Raw genomic sequence first — 23,102 nt, forward strand, 5'->3', positions numbered from 1 at the left:
GCCAGGCTGGTCTCAAACTCCTGACCTCAGGTGATCTGCCTGCCTCAGCCTCCCAAAGTGCTGGGATTACAGGCGTGAACCAACCACCACACCCAGCCAAAATGTGGTGTATCTGTGCAATGGGATATTATTTGGCAATAGAAAAGGAATGAAGTGCTGTAGTTATGGTTGTACAACTCTGTGAATATGCTATTCAATTAAAAACTAGTTGTACACTTCAAGTAGGTGAAACATGAATTTTATTTCAATAGTGCTGTTAAAAAGAATCTCAGGTTTTCAAGAAATTTTCTCGAAAAGATAGCTTTTGTTAGTTAATGGGAAAAAGCTGACTATTTACCCATTGTAATATGACAAGTTAGAAACCTAACAGTGGTCTTACTTGCCTTAATTAGAAAAGATAGAAAAGGATTAGCTAACAAATTGCTTTACAGAGTATCTTAACTAAGTAATAGAACTGATTACTCTGAGAGACAGGAAATTCAGCTAAACTGAAACGAACGTGTTGAAAACTAATAGATCTTATTTTATTTAGATTTATTTATTTTATTTTAGAGCTAGTGCTTGATTCTTAATTGTTTTCTCTTCTTTTCCTAAAATAATATAGCAGAGTCAGTGGACTTTTTATACATTTCTACTTTTTACTCTAAGGAATCTCCTGAGATGGGTTTGTCTAGACCAGCAGTATTTTCAAGTAAATCACGGTTTTATTCTACATAAAATCATTTTTTTTCCTTCTATTAGCAGTCCTCAAAACAGAAATTGGCAGTGCTTTTGCAGTTATTTTATTCTCACTTTAAAGTAGCTTTGTGTTTATTGCAGAACATTTAGAGATTATAGGTAAGTGGTTAATTTAAAATAAATTGCATAACCTGACATAACCACTATTTATGTTTTTGTGGATACCCCCCCACCAGTCTTTTTTTCTTTGCATACACACATCTATACACACACATATATTTTAAAAATAAAAGTAGGCTGGGCACAATGGCTCATGCTTGTAATCCCAGCACTTTGGGAGGCTGTGGTGGGAGGATTACTTGAGCCCAGGAGTTCAAGACCAGCCTGGACAACATGGTGAAACCCTGTTTCTACAAAAAAAAAAATTCTTTTAAACTTAGCTGGGTGTGGTAGCATGCACCTATAATCCTAGCTACCAGGAAAGCTGAGATAGGAATATCACTTGAGCCCAGAAAGTTGGGGCTGTAGTCAGCTGTGTTTGTGCCACTGCATTCCAGCCTGGGTGACAGAGTGAGACCCTATCTCAAAAAGAATAAAACAATAAAAAGTAAAATCACAGTATGTATGCTATTTCAATCATAGGGAAAAAAAGAAACTGCCTCTGCAACATAATTTTTGATACCACATACCACCGCACAACTGTATCTCAATTTAATGAATCCCCTGTAGGTTGCCATTTATTTCTAATATTTTTAAATAATGTTTTTTAGATTTCTCAGTGAAGAATGTTAAATGACCAGTTCGCCCTTTCATAATTGCTTTTCTAGAGGTACTTTTCTGGCAAATTCAGGTATTAAAAAAATGAAGGACTTTAAAGTCAGATAGAGACCCTAAATTTGAATCCTTCCCCATACCAATTGTATGACCTCACTTAGGAATAATTGATATAAAGCGCCTGCACAGAGTATACTTTTTTTTTTTTTTTTTTTGAGATGGAGTCTCGCTCTTTCACCCAGGCTGCAGTGCAATGGCGCGATCTCGGCTTACTACAACCTCTGCCCTCTAGGTTCAAGTGATTCCCCTGCCTCAGCCTCCCAAGTAGCTAGGATTACAGGCTTCCGCCACCACGCTCAGCTAATTTTTGTATTTTTAGTAGAGACAAGGTTTTGCCATGTTGGCCAGGCTGGTCTCAAACTCCTTACCTCAGGTGATCTGCCCACCTTGGCCTCCCAAAGTGTTAGGATTACAGGTGTGAGCCACCACACCCAGCCAGAGCATACTTTTTTCCCCCTTTTGAGTGCTTTGCCTAAGTATAATGCTGGCCTTGAGGAACTTTGTAGAGACATTTTAATATTCTTATTCCCTGGATGAAACAGTGACAACTGATTTTTAGTAATCAACTTTTGGCTACCAATACTCATTTTCTAATTGTCAGTTTTAATGTTTTTGTTTTATTTTTCTCTTAGAGATAAGATTTCAGTTTCCACAGCTGACTGGAGTGCTTACCCTTGCTTTTTTTATTCATAATTGTATCATCACACTCTTGAAGAACAACAAGAAACAAGAAAACAATGTGAGTAATTATCTTTGGAATTGACTTTTGTATCTCCTGAGGATAAATGTTTTAAGTCAGTATTTGAGGCACTTTATATTTGAAGTACAATTAGGCAATTTTGTTACAAGATCTTAATTTTTAAACTTAAACCATAGAGCAGTCGTCAGCAAATTTTTCTGTAAAGATTCAGACGATAAATATTTCAGGCCTTGTAGGCCTTATGGTTTTTGTTGCAGCTACCCAACTCTGCTGTTATGTTATGAAAGCAGCCATAGATAATACATAAACAAATGGGTGATGGCATTGTTTCAATGAAACTGTTTGCAAAAACAGACATCAGACAAGATTTGGCCCATGAGTCATAGTTTGCTGGTGCCTGCCATAGAGCAACCACTGAAAAAATAGAGGTATGGCTAATAAGCCATTAATCGTGGTAAAATCTTTTAAAGATACCCTGGGTGTGGTGGCTCAGGCCTGTAATACCAGCACTTTGGGAGTCCAAGGCAGGAAGATCACTTGAGCCCAGGAATTCGAGACCAGCCTGGGCAACATAGTTAGACCCTATCTCTACAAAAAAAATTAGCCTGGTTTGGTAGCACATGCCTATAGTTCCAGCTACTTGGGAGGCTGAGGCAGCAGGATTGCTTAAGTCCAGGAAGCCAAGGCTGTGGTGAACTGTGTTCATGCCACTGCACTCTAGCCTGGTCAACAGAGCAAAACCCCATCTTAAAAAAAAAAATGCGGCTGGGCACGGTGGCTCACGCCTGTAATCCCAGCACTTCGGGAGGCCAAGGTGGGTGGATTGCGAGGTCAAGAGTTCAAGACCAGCCTGGCCAAGATGGTGAAACCCCGTCTCTACTAAAAACACAAAAATTAATCAGGCGTGGTGTTGGGCGTCTGTAATCCCAGCAACTCAGGAAGCTGAAGCAGAGAATTGCTTGAACCGGGAGGTGGAAGTTGCAGTGAGCCGAGATCGCCACTGCACTTCAGCCTGGGCAACAGGTCCAGACTCCGTCTCACAAAAACAAACAAACAAAAAATGCAACTGATCCAAAAGAAGCCATGGAAAGGGGACCAAAGAATAGATGTGACAAATAGAAAACAAATAGCAACATAGTAGATTTAAACCCATTGTATTGATAATTACATTAAAAGACACTGCAGTTAAAAGATTAAAAGAGGCCAGGTGCGGTGGCTCACACCTGTAATCCCACCACTTTGAGAGGCTGAGGCAGGTGGATAACTTGAGGCCAGGTGTTCAAGACCAGCCTGGCCAACATGGTGAAACCCTGTCTGTACTAAAAATACAAAAATTAGCCAGGCATGGTGGTGCGCACCTGTCATCCCAGCTACTCAGGAGGCTGAGGCGGGAGAATTACTTGAATCCAAGGGGTGGAGGTTGCAGTGAGCAGAGATCGTGCCTCTGCACTCCAGCCTGGGCAACAGAGCAACACTCCATCTCAAAAAAATAAATAAATAAAAGAGATTTTCAGACTTGTTAAAAAAACAAAGCCTAACTATATGTTGTCTACAAGGAATTTATATTAAACATAAAGATATGCCATGCAAATATTAAACATAAGAAATCTGGAGTGGCCAAATTAATATCGGATGAAATAGACTTTAGAACTGGGAGTATTGCCAGAGATAAAGAGGAACCTTACATAATGATCTGCAGGGATCAATTCATCAAGAAGACATAATAATCCTAAATGTATATGCACCCAGTGACAGAGCTTCAAAATAAATAAATTAACAATTGCAAAACTGAAAAGAGAAGTAGACAAATCCCCAATTATAATTGGACATTTTATCACCCTCCTTCAAGTAATTGGTAGAACAAATAGATGAAAATAAGTAAGGGTAGAGGAAGCGTGAAAAATACTGTCAATCTACTTAATCTAATATATATTTATAAAAAGTCTTCCCTCAGCTGCGGAATGCACATTCTTCTTAAATACATAAGAACATTTTCCAAGATAGACCATATGCTGGGTCATAAAACAATTCTCAATAAATTTGAAAGGATTTAAGTCATACAGAGTATGTTCTCTAACCATAATGGAGTGAAGATACAAATCAATAACAGAAAGAAATTTGGGAAATTCACAAATTGTGGAAATAGAACAGCATACTCTTAAATAACCAATGGGTCAAAGAAGAAATCAGACGAAAAATTAGAAATACTTTGAGTTTACTTAAAGCAGTGCTTACAGGGAAACATATAGCTGTAAGCACCTACACTAAAAATGAAGATCTCAAAAACCTAACTTTCTACCTTAGACAATAGAAAAAGTAAAGCAAACTAAACCCAAGGCAAATGGAAGTTAACAAGTTACTTGTTGGCTTGTCTGCAGATTTTGTGATCAATTTAACAGCTTCTGACCTTGTAAACAAAAGTCATAATGAAGTTCTACTAGAGGTCTATACAGTTGTTACTGAAATGCAAGAGAAGGAAGGATTTGCTGGGCCTGGAGATTCTGAGAAGGCTTTGAGTAAGGGGTAATGTTTGGCAGTCGTTAAGAAGGCAAAAACCTTTCTAAGTAGAGGAAGTAAGCTCTCTAGAGCAAAAATATAAATTAAGCTTTTCCATCTTCATCTTTACTAACCATACATGTTGCATGTTACCTGTAAATGGAGTTGTGCTTGAGTCAATCTGGATTTTTCATACTTCCTACTATCTTGGTGAATTTACCTCAAATTCCATTTTTGTCATATGTAAAAATGATAGCTACCTATCAGGGTTGTGATGTTAACATGATCTAACTTAAAATAGAGGTTGGAAATTTTTAGTATTTTTACCCCTCTTACCCTTTCTTTCCTGATATTTACAGTGTGTTCTTGTAAGCTAAGTTAGCCCAAGTGCCCTAGAAACTCATTTTGTTAAGTAGAATTCTCACAATTGGATAATCCTATCCATAAGGCTGTGCTTCTCAAACTTCACCACCAAAGTCTCCCTAATAACAGAACAACCTCATGTACCTAGGAATCTGGGGAAGACAAACACAATCTTATTGAAGTGTCATGTTTTATCTTAAACATTTACACATATTTTTATCATGCCCATTATTTGTTTATCTTACTAGAAAACAGTCTCAGGCTGGGCACGGTGGCTCACGCCTGTAATCCCAACACTTTGGGAAGCCAAGGCGGGCAGATCACAAGGTCAGGAGATTGAGACCATCCTGGCTAACACAGTGAAACCCCGTCTCTACTAAAAATACAAAAAATTAGCCGGGTGTGGTGGCACGTGCCTATAGTCCCCACTACTCGGGAGGCTGAGGCAGGAGAATCACTTGAACCTGGGAGGTGGAGGTTGTGGTGAGCCGAGATCGCGCCACTGCACTCCAGCTTGGGTGACAGAGTGAGACTCTGTCTCAAAAAAGAAAAGGGGAAGGGAAAGGGGAAGGGGAGGGGCTCAAAATGAGTTAAATTACAGGCAGCTCACGTTGCATGGTTCTTACATGCACCAGTTTCATCAATCTGGTTTAGTTAAATTACATCAGTTCCTCCTAACAACATTTGTTCAAATCTCAGTTACCACAGAATTTGAACTATTAGTACTTGTAAAGTAGTAGCTGCTAGCCCTCACTTCACAAAGCACTACATAAATAACAAGTGCACGTGATAATTAGTAACCAATCACATAACTTCTTTCAAAGTCTGTCAATGACTGGTCACTGTGTATGTTTTTCACTGTTCAGTCTGCAAAGCAGATAGTTGTGTTAACTCCTTGTCTCCCAGTGATAAACTGACATGATATTTTACAAAAAATGGATACTTGAACGGGGAATTGTCAAACAAAGTGAAAGTGCTACAATGAAACAAAACAATAACAAAGTGAAAGTGCTACAATGAAACAAAACAATAATGCAAGAAGTAAAATTTGAATTGAACTCTATATAATAGAGTTATAAAAGAAATAGCCAACTGTGGAAATATTGACACTGCTGCCATACAAGAGACTCCAGATATGCAGCTAGAGAAACTTAAGGAAGGTGAGCTTATCAACATGCATTTGGAAAGTGGTTATGATTACAAGAATGAAGACATCCCAGAGGAAGTGACATTGTCAGAAAACTTCACATTAATCGAATTCTCAGAGATGTCTCACAACATTGAAAGCACAAAAGATGAAATGTTAGAAGCTGGTGAACAGTAAGGATGAAGGAGTATGACCGTTCACCAAGGCATGGAAAAGATGCCTGCTCCATATTGTTAAGTTATACAATGAGAAGAAGGAGGCAAACATAGTTCAGACTACTCTTGGTACGTTTTTACCAAAAAATAAAATATTTTAAGCTCAATATTTTTGACATTGCAACGTACTTTAAAAAATGTTGGCTGAGCACGGTGGCTCATGCCTGTAATCTCAGCACTTTGGGAGGCCGAGGTGGGTGGATCACCTGAGGTCAGGAGCTTGAGACCAGCCTGACCAACATGGAGAAACCCGGTCTCTACTAAAAATACGAAAAAAAATTAGCTGGGCGTGGTGGCACATGCCTGTAATCCCAGCTACTAGGGAGGCTGAGGCAGGAGAATCGCTTGAACCTGGGAGGCGGAGGTTGCGGTGAGCCGAGATCACGCCATTGCACTCCAGCCTGGGCAACAAGAGTGAAACTCTGTCTCAAAAATATATATATATTTTACTTTTTCTTCATTTCCCTACACATTTATAACTGACAGTAAGAGTATTTAATGTTTTGACAATTGTTAAAGATCTTAGAACAATTATAATTTTTCCCATTGATTATTGTGATCACTTTGCATAGTTTCAGGTTGCATAGTAATTTTTATAATCTCATACTACCCTGCAAAGTGAGGACTGTCTGTGCTTAACTTTTCACTCACCAGAATTCTCAAGTTGAATTGCTTTTCTGGAAAGTCACACCAGTTTATCTGGAGGTGTATACGCCCCATTGTGAGAAGCTCAGGGCTGGATTGAGATGGGCGTTCTTAGTTCATGGTCTCCCAAGGACTGAGGACATGTCTTTGCCTTTCTTAGTAGAACACTCAGTGGGCCTTGAAATCCGTATTTCATATGTAAATACCATAAAATGAGTTCTTTCCACTTAGTATTAGGACTAGGGCTTTGTAGAACTATTATGTTAGGTTCAGCTAATACAATTTGATTCACCTTTTGTCACTTGTGGAAACTATTTTTAAAACAAAGGCTTAAAAGCAAAGGTTTAAATGGCTGGGCATGGTAGCTCACACCTGTAATTCCAGCACTTTGGGAGGCTGAGGTGGTTGGATCACCTGAGGTCAGGAGTTCGAGACCAGCCTGGCCAACATGGCAAAACCCCATCTCTACTAAAAATACAAAAATTAGCTGAGCATGGTGATGGGCCTCTGCAATCCCAGCTACTTGGGAGGCTGAGACAGGAGAATCACGTGAACCCAGGAGGCAGAGGTTACAGTGAGCTGAGATCACGCCACTGCCCTCCAGCCTGGGCAACGGAGCGAGACTCCATCTCAAAAAAAAAAAAAAAAAAAAAGCAAAAGTTTAAATGGATGTTTTGTTTTGTTTTTTTTTTACTGTCTTAATTGAAATTGGGTTATGAAGTGATGGTCTACCTTTCAAAAAACTAGTTGTACTTCATGTTAACTTCTTAAAATATTAATAATTACTAAGCATAAAGCTAACATTTATGAAGCACTATGTGCCAGCAACATTCTAAACACTTTGACTATATGTAAATATATATACACTCTCTTTTTGATTATACTGAAATTGGCTTATATGTTAGCAAAAATCAAGCTAAATGGGTACTATATACTGAGAAAAACTTTGTCATTTGATTTATTTAATGATTATACCTTTCAGCAGGTTTCAGTAAGTAATTTGAAAGAAGTCCTGTTAATATCATGGCATAATATTTTCTTGAGATTAAAGTCAGAAAATGTAAAGCTTGCCAGGGACTCTGAATTCATAATGTGGATACTGGATCATTCCAAGCTCAGTAAACAAAAGTTTGAAAATAGAAAAGAAGACAAAAGAATAGAAAAGGCCTCCTCTTCTGTATAAACTATACCTGGACTTGGAACTAAAGACATTTGCAAAGAAAGAAACAAACTCCTAAATAGGTGTAGTGATCAAATTTTCCAGGTTTTCCAAGTTCAACTTTATTTCATACAGTTTTTTTTCCATGAAAAGTAATTTGTTATATGTGTAAATGGGATATCATTTCTATTCCTTTTTTTTTTTTTTGAGACAGAGTTTCGTTCTTGTTGCCCAGGCTGGAGTGCAGCGGCACGATCTTGGCTCGCTGCAAGCTCCGCCTTCCCGGTTCAAGCAGTTCTCCTGCCTCAGCCTCCCAAGTAGCTGGGATAACAGGCATGTGCCACCACGTCTGGCTACTTCTGTATTTTTAGTAGAAATGGGGTTTTTCCATGTTGGTCAGCCTGGTCTTTAATTCCCGACCTCAGGTGATCCGCCCGCCTCGGCCTCTCAAAAGTGCTGGGATTACAGGCATGAACCACCGCGCCCGGCCATCATTTCTATTCTTTTATCATATCTTACCAAAAAAAGGGGATTCGGGAGCTGAAGACCATCCAACTAGTTTATCACCAGAGTATGTAAGCCCTATAACCCTCCTGGTTGTGTGGATTGACCTCTTGATATTTCCTCATCGTATTTGAATCAGAACCTCTAAGTGCTTCTTTTGTTTAGTTTTGTTTTGTCTGTGTTTAGTTGTATTACCCTGCTTTGTTCTTTAAAACGATTAGAAATGCCTCATATTGTGCTTTGTTATTTACTTTTTCCTTCTTCATATGAATCTGTGGTTTACTTGGCTATATACCAGGAGAAGTTATGTAAATGTTTGGGGTCAGTCTGTGTGGTCAGTTTCTGTCATTTTTGTTAGTAAATGCTCCGCTGGATAGTATTTTCACTATGAACGGTACGTGGAACAAATAATAAACCATGTCTGACAAACAGAATGTGCTCCCAAACCCACTTCTGGGCCTGTTGTGGATCCAGTTTTCGTTCTGACTTGGCATTCTACCTGTCTTTAGTTTTCTGCCGTCAACCCTGCCAGCCATTTCTTATTCACAAGACAGAATCAGTCACCTTATTAATGTATAGGCTTCTTGATATAATTACCAGTTTATATTGTCACTTGTGTCTCTTTTTAAACATATTTTTTACTTTGAGCCTCATTTTCTGAAGAATAGCTTTTAATGTTCCATTAAATGGGCTTTCGAGAGGCTGTATCTTTAGGCCTAATACAGTAATGGCTTGTGTTGGAGCCAGAGAATAGCAAAGCCCATATATGTGTATACTCTTCGTAAGTGGCATGTTTCCCAGCGTCATGCTAAACCTCAGCTGCTTTTATAATAAAAGCATCATTTCTGTTCATTGGAGTATTCAGATGAAAACACATATGCAGCTCCTGAGCCACATTTACTGAAGGTATGTTGGAGTACTGTGAAATAAAACTTTTCTGATTTTAGTATCTCAAAATGGAAGCATCCCTGTATGTGTTCTGTTGTATAGTTGTTACTCATAACTTGTTACCTCTCTTTTTTTATTATTATTGTTTATTAACTATGACACAATTGCATTGGAGACTAGTCAGCTCTCCATCGTAGTAGCTAAGGGCCTGCAATTTGGAACTAAAAAGATCTTGATTTGAATATTGGTTTCACCAGATACTCACTTTGCAGCCACAAACGAGTTTTGTAACCTTGCTGCGCTTAGTTTACATCTGTAAAATGAAGAAAATGACAGTATCTACATTATAAGGTTGCAATGAGGATTAAATGAGATGACACTTGTAATGTGCTTAGCAATAGAGCCTGGCACCTACAAGCACTTAATAAAGCCAGTGTGGCTATTATTCTTTATCTACATTTACCAAGCTCCTCCTATGTACCAGGTGTGGTCCTGGGTATTGGGTATGCAAAGAAGAAAAAGCCATGGTCTCTCTCCTCAGAATCCCAGAGTCTTGTGGTACAGACACATTTAGAGAAAAGTTAAAATACCAACATGATGCAAGAACTATTAACCTTGGCTATTTTAGGGATGTCAAGGGACATTTTATCTCCACTTGAAATTCTTTATATCGTGCACATGGTTTACTTTTATAATATAAATTAATGACTGTCACAATACAGTGGAATAGTTGCTGTATTTGAGATATGTATATAGTGCCGTGAGAACAGAGAAGTGGTGGGGAAAAGTCTTATTGGAAGCTGTGCACCATAGCCTTTGCATCTTAATCAGATTTCCCCCTAAGTGTGCTATGGTACACTTCTTTGCAAGAAGTCAGACCAAAATAACGTGGTGATCAGGTAGTAGATAAGCTGAAAACTGTCCATGGAATGGTAGCTGTCCCACTTTACAGAGAGCTGTCTCAGGCCCAGCTGCTTTGCCTCCCAGGATTTTTTCACAAGGCTACCTCTGTTCTCGAGTGGCATTGAGTAGGTTGAGTGTAGAATGACTTTCTTTTTTTTTTTTTTTTTTTTTTTTTCTTTTATTTTTTTATTATGATACTTTAGGTTTTAGGGTACATGTGCACAATGTGCAGGTTTGTTACATATGTATCCATGTGCCATGTTGTTTTGCTGCACCCATTAACTCGTCATTTAGCATTAGGTATATCTCCTAATGCTGTCCCTCCCCGCTCCCTCCACCCCACAACAGTCCCCGGAGTGTGATATTCCCCTTCCTGTGTCCATGAGTTCTCATTGTTCAATTCCCATCATTAAAAAGTCAGGAAACAACAGGTGCTGGAGAGGATGTGGAGAAATAGGAACACTTTTACACTGTTGGGGGGACTGTAAACTAGTTCAACCATTGTGGAAGTCAGTGTGGCGATTCCTCAGGGATCTAGAGCTAGAAATACCATTTGACCCAGCCATCCCATTACTGGGTGTATACCCAAAGGACTATAAATCATGCTGTTATAAAGACACATGCACGCGTATGTTTATTGCAGCACTATTCACAATAGCAAAGAGTTGGAACCAACCCAAATGTCTAACAACGATAGACTGGATTAAGAAAATGTGGCACATATACACCATCGAATACTATGCAGCCATAAAAATGATGAGTTCATGTCCTTTGTAGGGACGTGGATGAAACTGGAAACCATCATTCTCAGTAAACTATCGCAAGGACAAAAAACCAAACACCGCATGTTCTCACTCATAGGTGGGAATAGAATGACTTTCAACCATCATAATGGGAAACTACTACTCTTTGACAAAAAAGTAGAGTTGGCCGGGTTCATTGCTGTTCATCCTACACAAGATCAGGAGGCAGCCCTGGGGGTGACTGAACTCTGGCCTCCCGTCAGAGCTTCATGAACTAAAGAGGAATGATTTTGAAACCGCGCCCGGTCATCCTCTTCCTCATTCCTAAGCAATTAGAAGCATTTTGAGAGGGCTGGAACCAATCTGCATAAGCCTTTAGCTCCACGGGCTTATCCACCATCTAATTTAGGGTTTAAAACCCTTGATTTACTTTCAAGTTGATTGTCAATTTAGACCTGACCTTAAGATTTCTCATAACTTGTTACTTGCTTTTTAACTGAATTTGTCAACATTCGAGTTTATACAACTCTACTATGTTAGCTAGCCCATTTAAGGAAGAAAGTAATCCAAAACGTCAGAAATGTTCCCTAATACCAAATGTCCAGTTTTTTTATTGTGCTATCAAATGTTTTTAAGTTTATTTTTTTTTCTAATTTGTTTCCTTAGCTTTCAAAGTAATTTTTGTTTAAAATGAAAAACGAATAGGCTTGTTGCCATAATTTAATTGTGCTGAATTGTTTGGCCATAACTTTAGTGGTGATGAAGACCAGATTTTTGAGCTGGGGAATCTGTTCTGTTTGGATCTGACAGCTGGCTACATTAAATATCTTGGAGCTTTTTACTTTGCATGGAGATGGGAGGTTGGGAGGGTGGGAACCGCAGTAGAAGAAAGCAGTCCACTTTATTTAATGTTCTGCATTTGTTTGCTGATTCCAGTAACATTGTGCAGCTGTTTGAACAGCTGTCTTTTGATTTCCTTTTGTTTACTGTTTAGATTTATTAAGCTTGTCTTTAATACTGCTTGTTGTCTGTTCTTTAACTAGCTTTCTTTCTTTATTAAATATATTTTAATATGTTCTGCTCTGCTGTGGTCTAGGCATGTTTTAATAATATAAGTTAATTTACCAAAGGATGAATTTTTAAAATGTTGCAGACCATACTGAAGTGGCTATGCTTACTTTCTTGTTGTCCCTTAGCTTTATTATTGTAGTTAAATATTTTGTAATTCGGCAACTAAATTATCTTTTGAAATTAAGTCAGAATTTCAGTCATGTTAAACCACTATGTTAACTTCTAAGTCTGCCAACAGGTAGCTTAGTCTACATACTTCAGAGTACTTTTTTTAAAAAAATTGGCAGACTAATTGTTAAGTGTGTGGATTTTGTTTTAACTACTTTCTGTGAACAAATTGAATATCTAGAAGTATATACACACATGTACAAGGTAAAAAGACAAATTTTATATTTATTTGTTAGTCTTCTTAGCCTATTCAGGTAGACTTACTGCAAGGTTCTTCAGTATTATGGGACTTTTGTTCTGTATTTACAGGTGAGGGACTTGTGCATTGCTTATATGCTGGTGACATTAACTTATCTCTATATTGGAGTCCTGGTTTTTGCTTCATTTCCTTCACCACCATTATCCAAAGATTGTATTGAGCAGGTAAGGCACTGTGTACCCTCTCTGTGTGATCGTGTACACTTTCATGTATTTATAGTAGGTAGGGTGATACAGTGGCAAGATATAACATCAGATAGGCCTGGGTTTTAATACCATCTCTGCTATCTACTCCAAGTATGGGAATTTAGGCACCTTCCCTTTTCTTTCTGAGCTTTATTTTTCTTTTCCATTAAATAGTATAATAAGTACCCCCGTTTGATTTTTAGATGGACTCTGAGATAATGTACTACATGCCAGGCACCTTGTCGTACTCAAATAAATGTCTACTATTATGTACATATATTTCTCTTTTTATGGGGAACTGGTACAAGTAGTTCTCATGTAGTTATAAAACCTCACAGAGAATACATTGAAGGAACTCCCTATTTTTAAAAGCCTATATCAGGAATGCCCTGGATAAACTAGAGTCTTAGTTTATCAGACCCTAATGATTAATCAGACTCTCATTCTTATATTGAGTGACAGGCAGCAAAACAAAACAAGAGTATTTGACTGCTAAAAAAAGAGAGAGAGATGTCCTATGAGTCACCAGAGGGTTAAAAAAAAAAAAAAAGAGTAAAAGAAAAAAATATTTTAATAAAAGGTTGCCATAACTAATATTTTCTTTGATTTAACCCATCAAAACCTTAGCAATAGTATAGTCTTTAGTTATAAGTGACTGAAGAGTTTCTCACAAAAAAACAACATTTCACAAGTGACTTTCTGGTCAGAAGAAATTCCTCTTATAGAGTGCAGTGGAATATACAATGTGATTTATTACAGCTGAATTATAACGGTTATTTCAGCAAAATAATGTTAATAGTGTTCTCATCTTTATAAGAGAAATAAGTTTGAATTACTGCTATTATGGCAGCTTGGAAATGTTCTTATTTTCTTGATTTCCTTGACTCCAGAAGTTCTTTGGCAGCCAAATGTTTGCTGGAAATTTCCCTGATATGAACAAATTCATACAAAGCCTACACCCTTGGGAAGAGGAATATTTGTGGTATTTGTATTTGAAAGAAAAGATAAAAATTCTGAGTAATTAACTTTTTTTAAGATACCAAACCAAAATGGAGAAAAGGGTCATGAAAGGAAGTAGAGATAAATCCTTTTCAATTTAGTGATAGACTAAACAATGATGTAGTAGGTGATAGACATACTCTCACCTTATTCTGTCATCTTTACTTCAAAAGGGCTTACAGTGCTTCAGAGGAGGAAAGCAAGAGAGCCAGAGAGGGTAAAATAACACTGAATTAAATTAGCTCTTTAAATCTTTAAAGCAGACTGGTATTTTCCTTGAACCACATAAAGCAGTGCTTTCTCGATCTATCTGTGGTGAAGGACAAAATTGTCTTTGCTGTTGCTTTAATGTTAAATAAGTTGTAGGCTGATACTTTCGTAAAATAGAATAAAATTGTGGCAATGTCAGATCTCTGTAAAAGTTTCTGAACACTTTCAATTTCTATACTTACCTCATTGAAAAAATACTTAACAAGTAGTTGTAGATGGGCACTAGTCCACAAACCACAATTGGAGTAGCACCTGTGTTCAAAATAAGCAGAAGACATTCTATTTTATCAATGTTTGTACTGAATTTGATTTTTAACATGACCTCATTATCTTTCTTGGATTAGAATTTTTTAGACAACTTCCCTAGCAGTGACACCCTGTCCTTCATTGCAAGGATATTCCTGCTGTTCCAGATGATGACTGTATACCCACTCTTAGGCTACCTGGCTCGTGTCCAGCTTTTGGGCCATATCTTCGGTGACATTTATCCTAGGTAAGGGCTCTTCTCTTGACCAGCAAGATGTGCCAAGCAACAAATGATTGTGCAAGCAGGTCAGTTTAAAGTGTGACTGATCTTTTGCTATAAAAATGCCTAATGTGAGTGGTGACTAAAGATAGATCATTGGTGTCCTCTTCCCTGAAGAGCTTTAAAAATAGAAGCCACTCCCTTGTCTAGAATGATTTAAAGTTCGTTCCTTCCAGTATAGTTAATTAGCTCCGATACCATTTATATTTATATTATTATTTAATTGCTATTGATTTACACATTGTCAAGAAGTTTATAGTGTATAGTACCTATGTTGGCAATGTGTAGCTAATGAGAAGCAACACTTTTATTTTAATTATTGGTCATTGAAACTATCAGGGCCAAGGGAAAACTTCCCCTTTGCCCTCTGAAGGTTTGTTGAAAATGACTGACAAAAGGCAGATTAATAGGCAAAAAGGGCCAGGCTCATGCCTGTAATCCTAGCGCTTTTGGAGGCCAAGCTGTGTGGATCGCTTGAGCCCAGGAGTTGAAGACCAGCCTGAGCAACATAGTGAAACTCCATCTCTACAAAATTTTAAAAAATTAGCTGAGCATGGTGGGCATGCTTGTAGTCCCAGTTACTCAGGAGGCTGAGGTGAGAGGAGGAGGATCGTTTGAGCCAGGGAGATCAAGGCTGCAGTGAGCTGAGATCACGCTGCTGCTCTGGGTGATACAGTGAGACCCTGACTCCAAAAGAAAAAAAAAAAAAAGAGGAGAAAAGGCATATAACTGTATTTGAATGTGGTTTTATGTTACGTGGGAGCCTTTAGAAAGAAGACCCAAAGATACAGGGGAAATTGTCCATTTTTATGGTTATGTTTATGTGAACAGCCATGTCTAATGCTAATAGACTGAGAGGGGAAACCCATCAAGGCCTCTCTGTCTAGATTCTTAGCCTCTCTGAGCATGCATCTTTTTCATCGGCGTCTGGGACAGGACCCTCTGGAATGGGAGTCTTATGACCTGCAGTCAAACAAGACAGGTCAGATCATTTCTTTATGGCTAGTTTTTACACAGAAATAGAGGGAAATTGGAGTGATATTTTTAGGTTTTATGGCCAGCTTAAGGGAAAAGGTTTCCATGTTCCACTTTGGGGAAGAGGGATTCTAGTTTCTAAGCTAGCTTCGGGAGAATGGGACTGAGATTCAGAAGGTCAGAGAAAAACTTTTGTTTCTGAGGCTTTCATTTTGGGGTATGGTTTTCTGAGTCCAACAATCCTTACTTTTATATTCACTAACATTTATGTAGTTTTTTTTGTTTGTTTGTTTTTTGTTTTTGTTTTTTTTTCTGAGACGGAGTCTCGCTTTGCTGCCCAGGCTGGAATGCAGTGGCGCGATCTTGGCTCGCTGCAAGCTCCACCTCCCGGGTTCACGCCATTCTCCTGCCTCAGCCTCCTGAGTAGCTGGGACTACAGGCGCCTACCACCATGCCCGGCTAATTTTTTGTATTTTTTAGTAGAGGTGGGGTTTCACTGTGTTAGCCAGGATGGTCTCGATCTTCTGACCTTGTAATCCGTCCGCCTCTGCCTTCCAAAGTGCTGGGATTACAGGCGTGAGCCACTACACCCGGCCTACATTTATGCAGTTTTACATAAATGATCAATTGTTTAGAATTGAAGGTCAGATATATAATTAATTTTTATTTGATATATAACAAGTTTAAATTACTGCTATAATTGTTAACCTCTTATTGGGGATGAAGGAGTTGTGAATTCTTTTGAAAATCTTTTCAAAGCTGGTTACCCTCATCCAAGAGAAATTTCTTTTTTTTCTCTTCTTTTTTTTTTCCAAGAGAAATTTCTATATGTCATTTCAGAGTTTCCCAGCAGCCTTCTTGTGGTTAACTCCTACTCTTACATTAAGTCTTTTTATAGGTTCATCCTAGTGAGAAGAACCTAGTCCACTTTTATTAGGAATAAGTTCTTTTAAAGAAAAATAACTGTTTAATAAAATTTGAAAAAAATTGCATTTACAGTAACCAACTAAACAAGTGGTCTTAATCAGTTCTTGTTTAAAATGAACTGATGTAGTCTGCTTCTTCAATAAATAATTTTTGCCATAAATATGTTGGTTTCAAAACAAAGCAAAAGTCAGGAGTTACCAGGTCTCAAGCACTGATAAGTATAGCAGCAGCTATAGTTCTAGTGTTATTATCCAGAAGATTGGAGCTCAGTACGTGTAAGCCTCTGACTGTGTTTCTACTCTGCTGTATTTATATTCATCAAAGAAAATAAATACAGTGAAGTCATAGATGAAAAAGTGCTAAGCAAATACATTATTCCTGTTTTCTACCATTATTTTGCAGAATTGTGGCTATCTTTACAAGAATGTTTTTTCTTCTTGGAAAAAGTCAGAGATTTCCCTTTCGTTTTCACATTAGAGTTCTTCCCCTACCACCAAGAACACATTGTCATTTTCATTTATCCGACGGTTATAAGCACTCTATAGAGTGTGCACACTTTGGAGCATAATTTTTGGTCTCACGACCCTTTATGCTCTTAAAAATGTATTGAGGACTCCAGGAGCCTCAGTTTATGCAGGTATAGCTATCAGTATCTAAATATTAAAAAACAGAATTTAGGTTTTGTGTGTTTTTTTTTTTTTTTTTGAGACAGAGTTTCACTCTTGTCGCCTAGGCTGGAGTGCAGTGGCATGATCTTGGCTCACTGCAACCCCTGCCTCCTGGGTTCAAGCAATTCTTCTACCTCAGCCTCCCGAGTAGCTGGGATTACAGGCACCCACCACCATGTCTGGCTAATTTTTTGTGTTTTTAGTAAAGGTGGTGTTTCGCCATGTTGGGCAGGCTGGTCTTAAACTCCTGACCTCAGGTGATCCGCCTGCCTCAGCCTCCCAAAGTGCTGGTATTACAGGCATGAGCCACCATGCCCAGCAAAGTATTTTTAATTTCTTTAAAATCAATGGTAAAACCATTACTTGTTAACATAAGTAACATTTTTGTAAAAAACCACTTTCAGGGGATGGATACCCCAGTCTCCACGACGTGATTATTATGTATTACATGCCTGTATGTAAACATCTTATGTGCCCCATAAATATATACACCTACTATGTACCCACCAAAATTAAAATTCTAAAAAAATAAAAATAACTGCTTTCAAAAAATTTTTCATTTGGCCGTGCGTGGTGGCTCACACCTGTAATCCCAGCACTTTGGGAGGCCGAGGCGGGTGGATCATGAGGTCAAGAGATCGAGACCATCCTGGCCACCATGGTGAAACCCCGCCTCTACTAAAAATACAGAAATTAGCCTGGCATAGTGGCGGGCGCCTGTAATCCCAGGTACTCGGGAGGCTGAGGTAGGAGAATTGCTTGAACCCGGGAGGCAAAGGTTGCAGTGAGCCAAGATGGCACCACTGCACTCCAGCCTGGGTGACAGAGCGAGACTCCATCTCAAAAAAAAAAAACAGAAAAACCAACAAAAAAAACCTTTAATTTACATTTGCAAAACTCTGATGTGTTTTACTAGTAGACAATTGGATTCTCCTCTCTACTTCTGCGTTCCATGTTACAATATCCTGTTTTCGTTTAGATTTGTGAAGAAAATCCAGCCTCACATAGATAGTTAGAAAAAGAAAGAGTACTTTGAATAGCTTTTCCATATAATTGTGGATATTCTTCTTTGATACTGTGCCGAAACCTGACAAGTGGTAGCTTCATATGAGTTGCATGGTGGAATCTGAAACTTGTTTACGTTAAAACCAATTGGTCTATCGTGCACTTTGGATCTTTTACGCATGCATGATTTTGTAACATCTGTTTGATCATTTGGAAAATATTGGTTCACTGAGTTCTGTGGATCTTCCAAATGTTGACACACTTCATTTTACAATATCAAAACACGCTTTCATTAATACTATCACTAATTTCATCATAAGAGCCTTTAAACATTGGGAAACTGTCAAGCTCAGGGTAGCAAATACAAGTTTTCCAAAATTCTAGTTTTTATTTGAAAACTTTAATTTTATCTTTGGCAACAAATACTGCCAGTTGTTTTCCTTGAAGTGACAAGCTTATATAATTCATTTTTCTGGAAAATATCTGTCAAACAGATATTTTGAATATCTGAGTTTGAATGACCATAGTTTGACTGCAATTCAAGTAAATGTAGCATTTGGTAGGCAAAACAGCTAGGTCCCCCTCAGCTCAGCCACACAAGTACTTTTCCTCAAGACTTCCAGCGTACTGTACTGCAGTAAGCGCAGATGTGCTTTATTATGACCTTCCTATTTGATCACATAGAATATTTAAAAGATACATATTCAAACATGAGATTTAGCAAAATTAATGTTCTACTCCTTTATCAAGGACCTTTTTTATTCTTTGGAGAGTGTTTGGCATTAAAGAATACAGTATGGAAAGCATGGGTGTTAGCCGGGCATGGTGACACATGCCTGTAGTGCCAGCTATTCAGGAGGTTGGTTTGAGCCCAGAAGTTCAAGGCTTCAGTAAGCCATTATTGCCCCACTGCACTGCAGCCTGGATGACAGAGCAAGACCCTGTCTCTTAAAAAAATAATAATAATTAATTAAAATTTTAGAAAAGGAATACAGATGGGTGCAACTGCTTCCCTCTGTGTATACAAAGTTGTTTCCTTTTATAATACAGAAATAACAAAGGCCCAGCCAATACCTCAAAGCTCTGAAGCAATTTTAAGGTTAGAGTTTCTGGGTAAACAGTAAGATCTGTAAGCCTAATATCTTTCTAATTCATCAGGGTATATGACTAACCACTTATTTATATAAATAATTTTCTTTGTTTTTAATTCTCTTTGTAATCTTTATCTGGGATTAATTAACCTCTGATAACTCGGGCCCAAAGGGTTGCTTTGATGTGTACATTTGGCTTTTGAGAATCATTTTCAGGGGAAATGGAGTTATTTCTTCAGCATCAAATTTTCATCTACATTATTTTTATTTGTGTCCAAAATTGATTCCCAAACCTTGAATTGTTAATATCTAGTTAAAGTATTTAGTAAATATTCTCTTCATGGTAGTGAGTAGCTTTAAGTTCTTTCTTTATGGTCTAAGTATGAAGTATGACCACTTTCTTTAAGTGGTTAAATCTGGAAGATAAAAACCTGCCCATTTTGTCTTTCCCTTAATATGATGTGTTTAATATAAAAGTAATTTGAACACTTTATAAAAAGTTCGTTAAATATAGAAAAGAGGGAGTGTTATCCAAAACCCCAAATTGTAACAAAATCACTACTCCCTTCTCAGTGTATATCCTTCTGATTTTTTTTTCCAAATGTTTTTGGGGTTTTCTTGTGTAGGGAAAACCTAGCTGGGTTTTTTTCTGAATTGCCTAGATAGTATATTACCTGACAAGGTAATAGAGGTAAGTTATTTTAAATAATTTTTAACATATTCTGTCAAGTAAATTATTGTCTTGCTATGTCCAGGATTCTTCTGTTTTTTCATAAATATCTTGATATTCCTAGCATTATCATTGTTTGGATTATTTTCTCAAGATATTCCAAATGGAATAATAGATCAAAGAATGTGAAGTCTGATACACACTACCAGTGTACTTCTACAAAATTTAACCAGTATAATTGCACAAAAGAGCTAATTTCACTTTCTTGTTACCAAAATTGAGGACTAGTGTTACCTTCTATTTTTGCTGTGATTTTATCAAGCTTAAGACATTTTTATTTTAACGATGTTAAGAATGAACTGTAGTCTCATATTAGTGGTTATAATTTGCCTATTTTTATATTTTTTCTTTCCTCCAAACTCTCTTCTCAACTTCTAGCATTTTCCACGTGCTGATTCTGAATCTAATTATTGTGGGAGCTGGAGTGATCATGGCCTGTTTCTACCCAAACATAGGAGGGATCATAAGGTACTGCCTTGTAAGGGAATGGTGCCCTTACATATATTGGTCTTTATTTTTAGGCTTTTCCTGTTGTTGTTGTTGTTTTAATTTAATTGTATGAAATTCCTATGAGTATTTAAAACTAGTAATATTCAAATACAGCCCCTTGGTATCAGTAAGGATGCTTATTATCTTCCCTTTCTGTTTGTTCTGGTGGAGAACTCACTCTAGAAGCCCCATTATCCCTTAGCCTCAGGCATCATTTTCTTTTTCTTTCTCTCATCATCTTCTACTTTATTTCCTGTCTATATCCAAAATTAAAAGTTATTTTTAATATATGTATAACTTTGTAGGATTACCTGGGAGGTCCTTTATTTGTCAGAGCTTCCTTAATCCATTCTAAGTTCCTTAATCTATTTCTACTCAAAAGTATTTTTCAATGTCAACTGTAGTCAAAAAGTAAGAGTTTAAGTAAGAGTTCAGACCCTAGATGGCTTTCTTTAATATCCTTTTCCTAAAAACATGACAGGATGAATTAGAGTAGGAATAAAGTTGTACCTCAAATTCTCATGGGAAATTGGGATTTAGAATGATCTGATTTCTCTTACTATAGACAGCAGGAATGAGTCATTTTTTTGGGAACACTCTTACCTAAGAAAGTAACAAGGAACAAGAAGGGGAGATTGTTAGCCTGATGCTTATTGAATATAAGGGGCTTACAAGTTCCTATTGAACTGTTCCTCAAGAAAACCCAAGTATAGAGAAAAGGAGAAGAAAGTGCATATTTCTCTGTCACAGTCTCATGTTTAAGTATTTTTGTTATTATCTTTCATAATCATCCTGAATGCCATGGTAGCATTTATCTGTTCTTATACTTAAACGGGGATGCTAACAGTCCCTCAAAAACTGAGAATGAGTAATTAGTTTATTAAAGATCAAAGATAAGAGGCCTAGCTCCAGTTGTTTCTGAGGAAGTAGCCACAATCACCCAAATACAGAGGAAGTACAGAGATTTGAGGGATGAATAAAAAGTCTTTGTTAAGCAGATGCTATAAAGATGAGCAGGAAATCATATTTTATATTAACTTAGCAAGTAAAGTAAGTTTTAAACCCAGATGTTTTATGTCAACAACAAATGAATCAAAAATAATTTTTGTTGAGCTATCAGACTGAGGAGGATTTAAATTGTCCTATGTTTACCTTAATTGTAAATCAGAAAAAAGCAAAGGGCAAGATGAATATTAACCCCAAAAGCTTTTATTTTGCAGATATTCAGGAGCAGCATGTGGCCTGGCCTTTGTATTCATATACCCATCTCTCATCTATATAATTTCCCTCCACCAAGAAGAGCGTCTGACATGGCCTAAATTAATCTTCCACGTTTTCATCATCATTTTGGGCGTGGCTAACCTGATTGTTCAGTTTTTTATGTGAAATACCTCAACTGTTTTTTTCAAGAGCTCATGATATTTTGAGCCTTGACAACAGTTCTATATAAATTCACTTGTAAATGCTGCTGTTGCGTAATTCTAAATATTTTCTAAGATAATTTGAAAGCAAGGGAAATAGTGGCCCCTTAATAAGTATTTTTTTATTGGGGTGGGGAAAGGGGCAGAAAGAATGATCTTAGTGTCTTTACCTTTCTCATATTAACTCTCCTCTTTATTCTGTGGTCTTTTCTGAATAGAAATGTATGCCCTAGGAAGAAATCATGCTGGGTTTTGCTTTTAGAGATAAATGGTGGTGGATTTATTTTGCCTGCAGTAAAGATTCTCAGGGTGTCAGAGCAGCATATTGCCAAATCCTGCTTCTGTTTTTTGTTTCAGTGTATTCACTTTCATTTTCTTACTCACTAGACCATTTCTGCAGTTTGCCCAAACCTATACTGTTTGGGACAGTAAGCCAAATACCTCATTTTTAAAAAGAAGTTTTCATGGCATCAGTGTTAATAAAGTACATTTTTAACTGAGTCTTAATCTCTATTTGAAGAAAAAGTAGAGACAAAAGTAATGTCAATGTAATCCCCAGGATCATGAAATGTATACAAAATAAATAATGTAGGAGAGTTTGTTGCTGTCTGACTCCTCTTTTATTTCTAATCCAGTACCAGTGACTTAGATCGAAATTACAGTTCCCCAAGCCAGACTTTGCATAGGAACAAGAATGATTGTCCCCATAGACCCAGGGAGTGCTTTTGCTTTTTGGATCCCTGAGATCCCAGTGTAGGCTGTCATGACAGACCCAGTGGGGAAAGCATGGCAGAGAGGAGCCTGAGAGGCCCATAGGGGAGAAGGCGAACAGAGAAGGGGCCAGGAAGGAAGAGGCCTCAGCCCAGCATATTTTTTTTGTGTCCTCTGGGGGTGGACTGGTTTCTGCACCACAAAAAAGGATTGATTTTGTTTGAGGTATGACCTTCAGAAAGAGACCTCCAACTGCTTACTTCTGTAACTGGCAGTACTGTTACAGGAAAGCGGTCCTGATCCAGACTGTGAGAGAAAGTTCTTGGATCTTG

The 23,102-nt window shown here is 37.7% G+C and overlaps 1 protein-coding gene across 9 annotated transcripts in view; it reads left to right on the forward strand.

Moving 5' to 3' along the window:
• The window catches only part of SLC38A9 (solute carrier family 38 member 9), a 91,798-nt gene extending 69,140 nt beyond the window's left edge, over nt 1-22,658 (forward strand). For all 9 annotated transcript variants that reach the window (XM_055251666.2, XM_055251667.2, XM_055251674.2 and 6 more), the window contains 5 exons: nt 2,145-2,251; nt 12,824-12,937; nt 14,572-14,720; nt 20,528-20,617; nt 21,859-22,658. In XM_055251666.2, coding sequence (XP_055107641.1) covers nt 2,145-2,251; nt 12,824-12,937; nt 14,572-14,720; nt 20,528-20,617; nt 21,859-22,024 — 626 coding nt within the window. In that variant the 3' untranslated portion in view covers nt 22,025-22,658. The remainder of the gene's footprint in view (nt 1-2,144; nt 2,252-12,823; nt 12,938-14,571; nt 14,721-20,527; nt 20,618-21,858) is intronic.
• Nucleotides 22,659-23,102: the final 444 nt, after the last annotated feature.

The sequence above is a fragment of the Symphalangus syndactylus genome, chromosome 18 (assembly GCF_028878055.3).
Source record: "Symphalangus syndactylus isolate Jambi chromosome 18, NHGRI_mSymSyn1-v2.1_pri, whole genome shotgun sequence".
NCBI classification, from domain to species: domain Eukaryota; kingdom Metazoa; phylum Chordata; class Mammalia; order Primates; family Hylobatidae; genus Symphalangus; species Symphalangus syndactylus.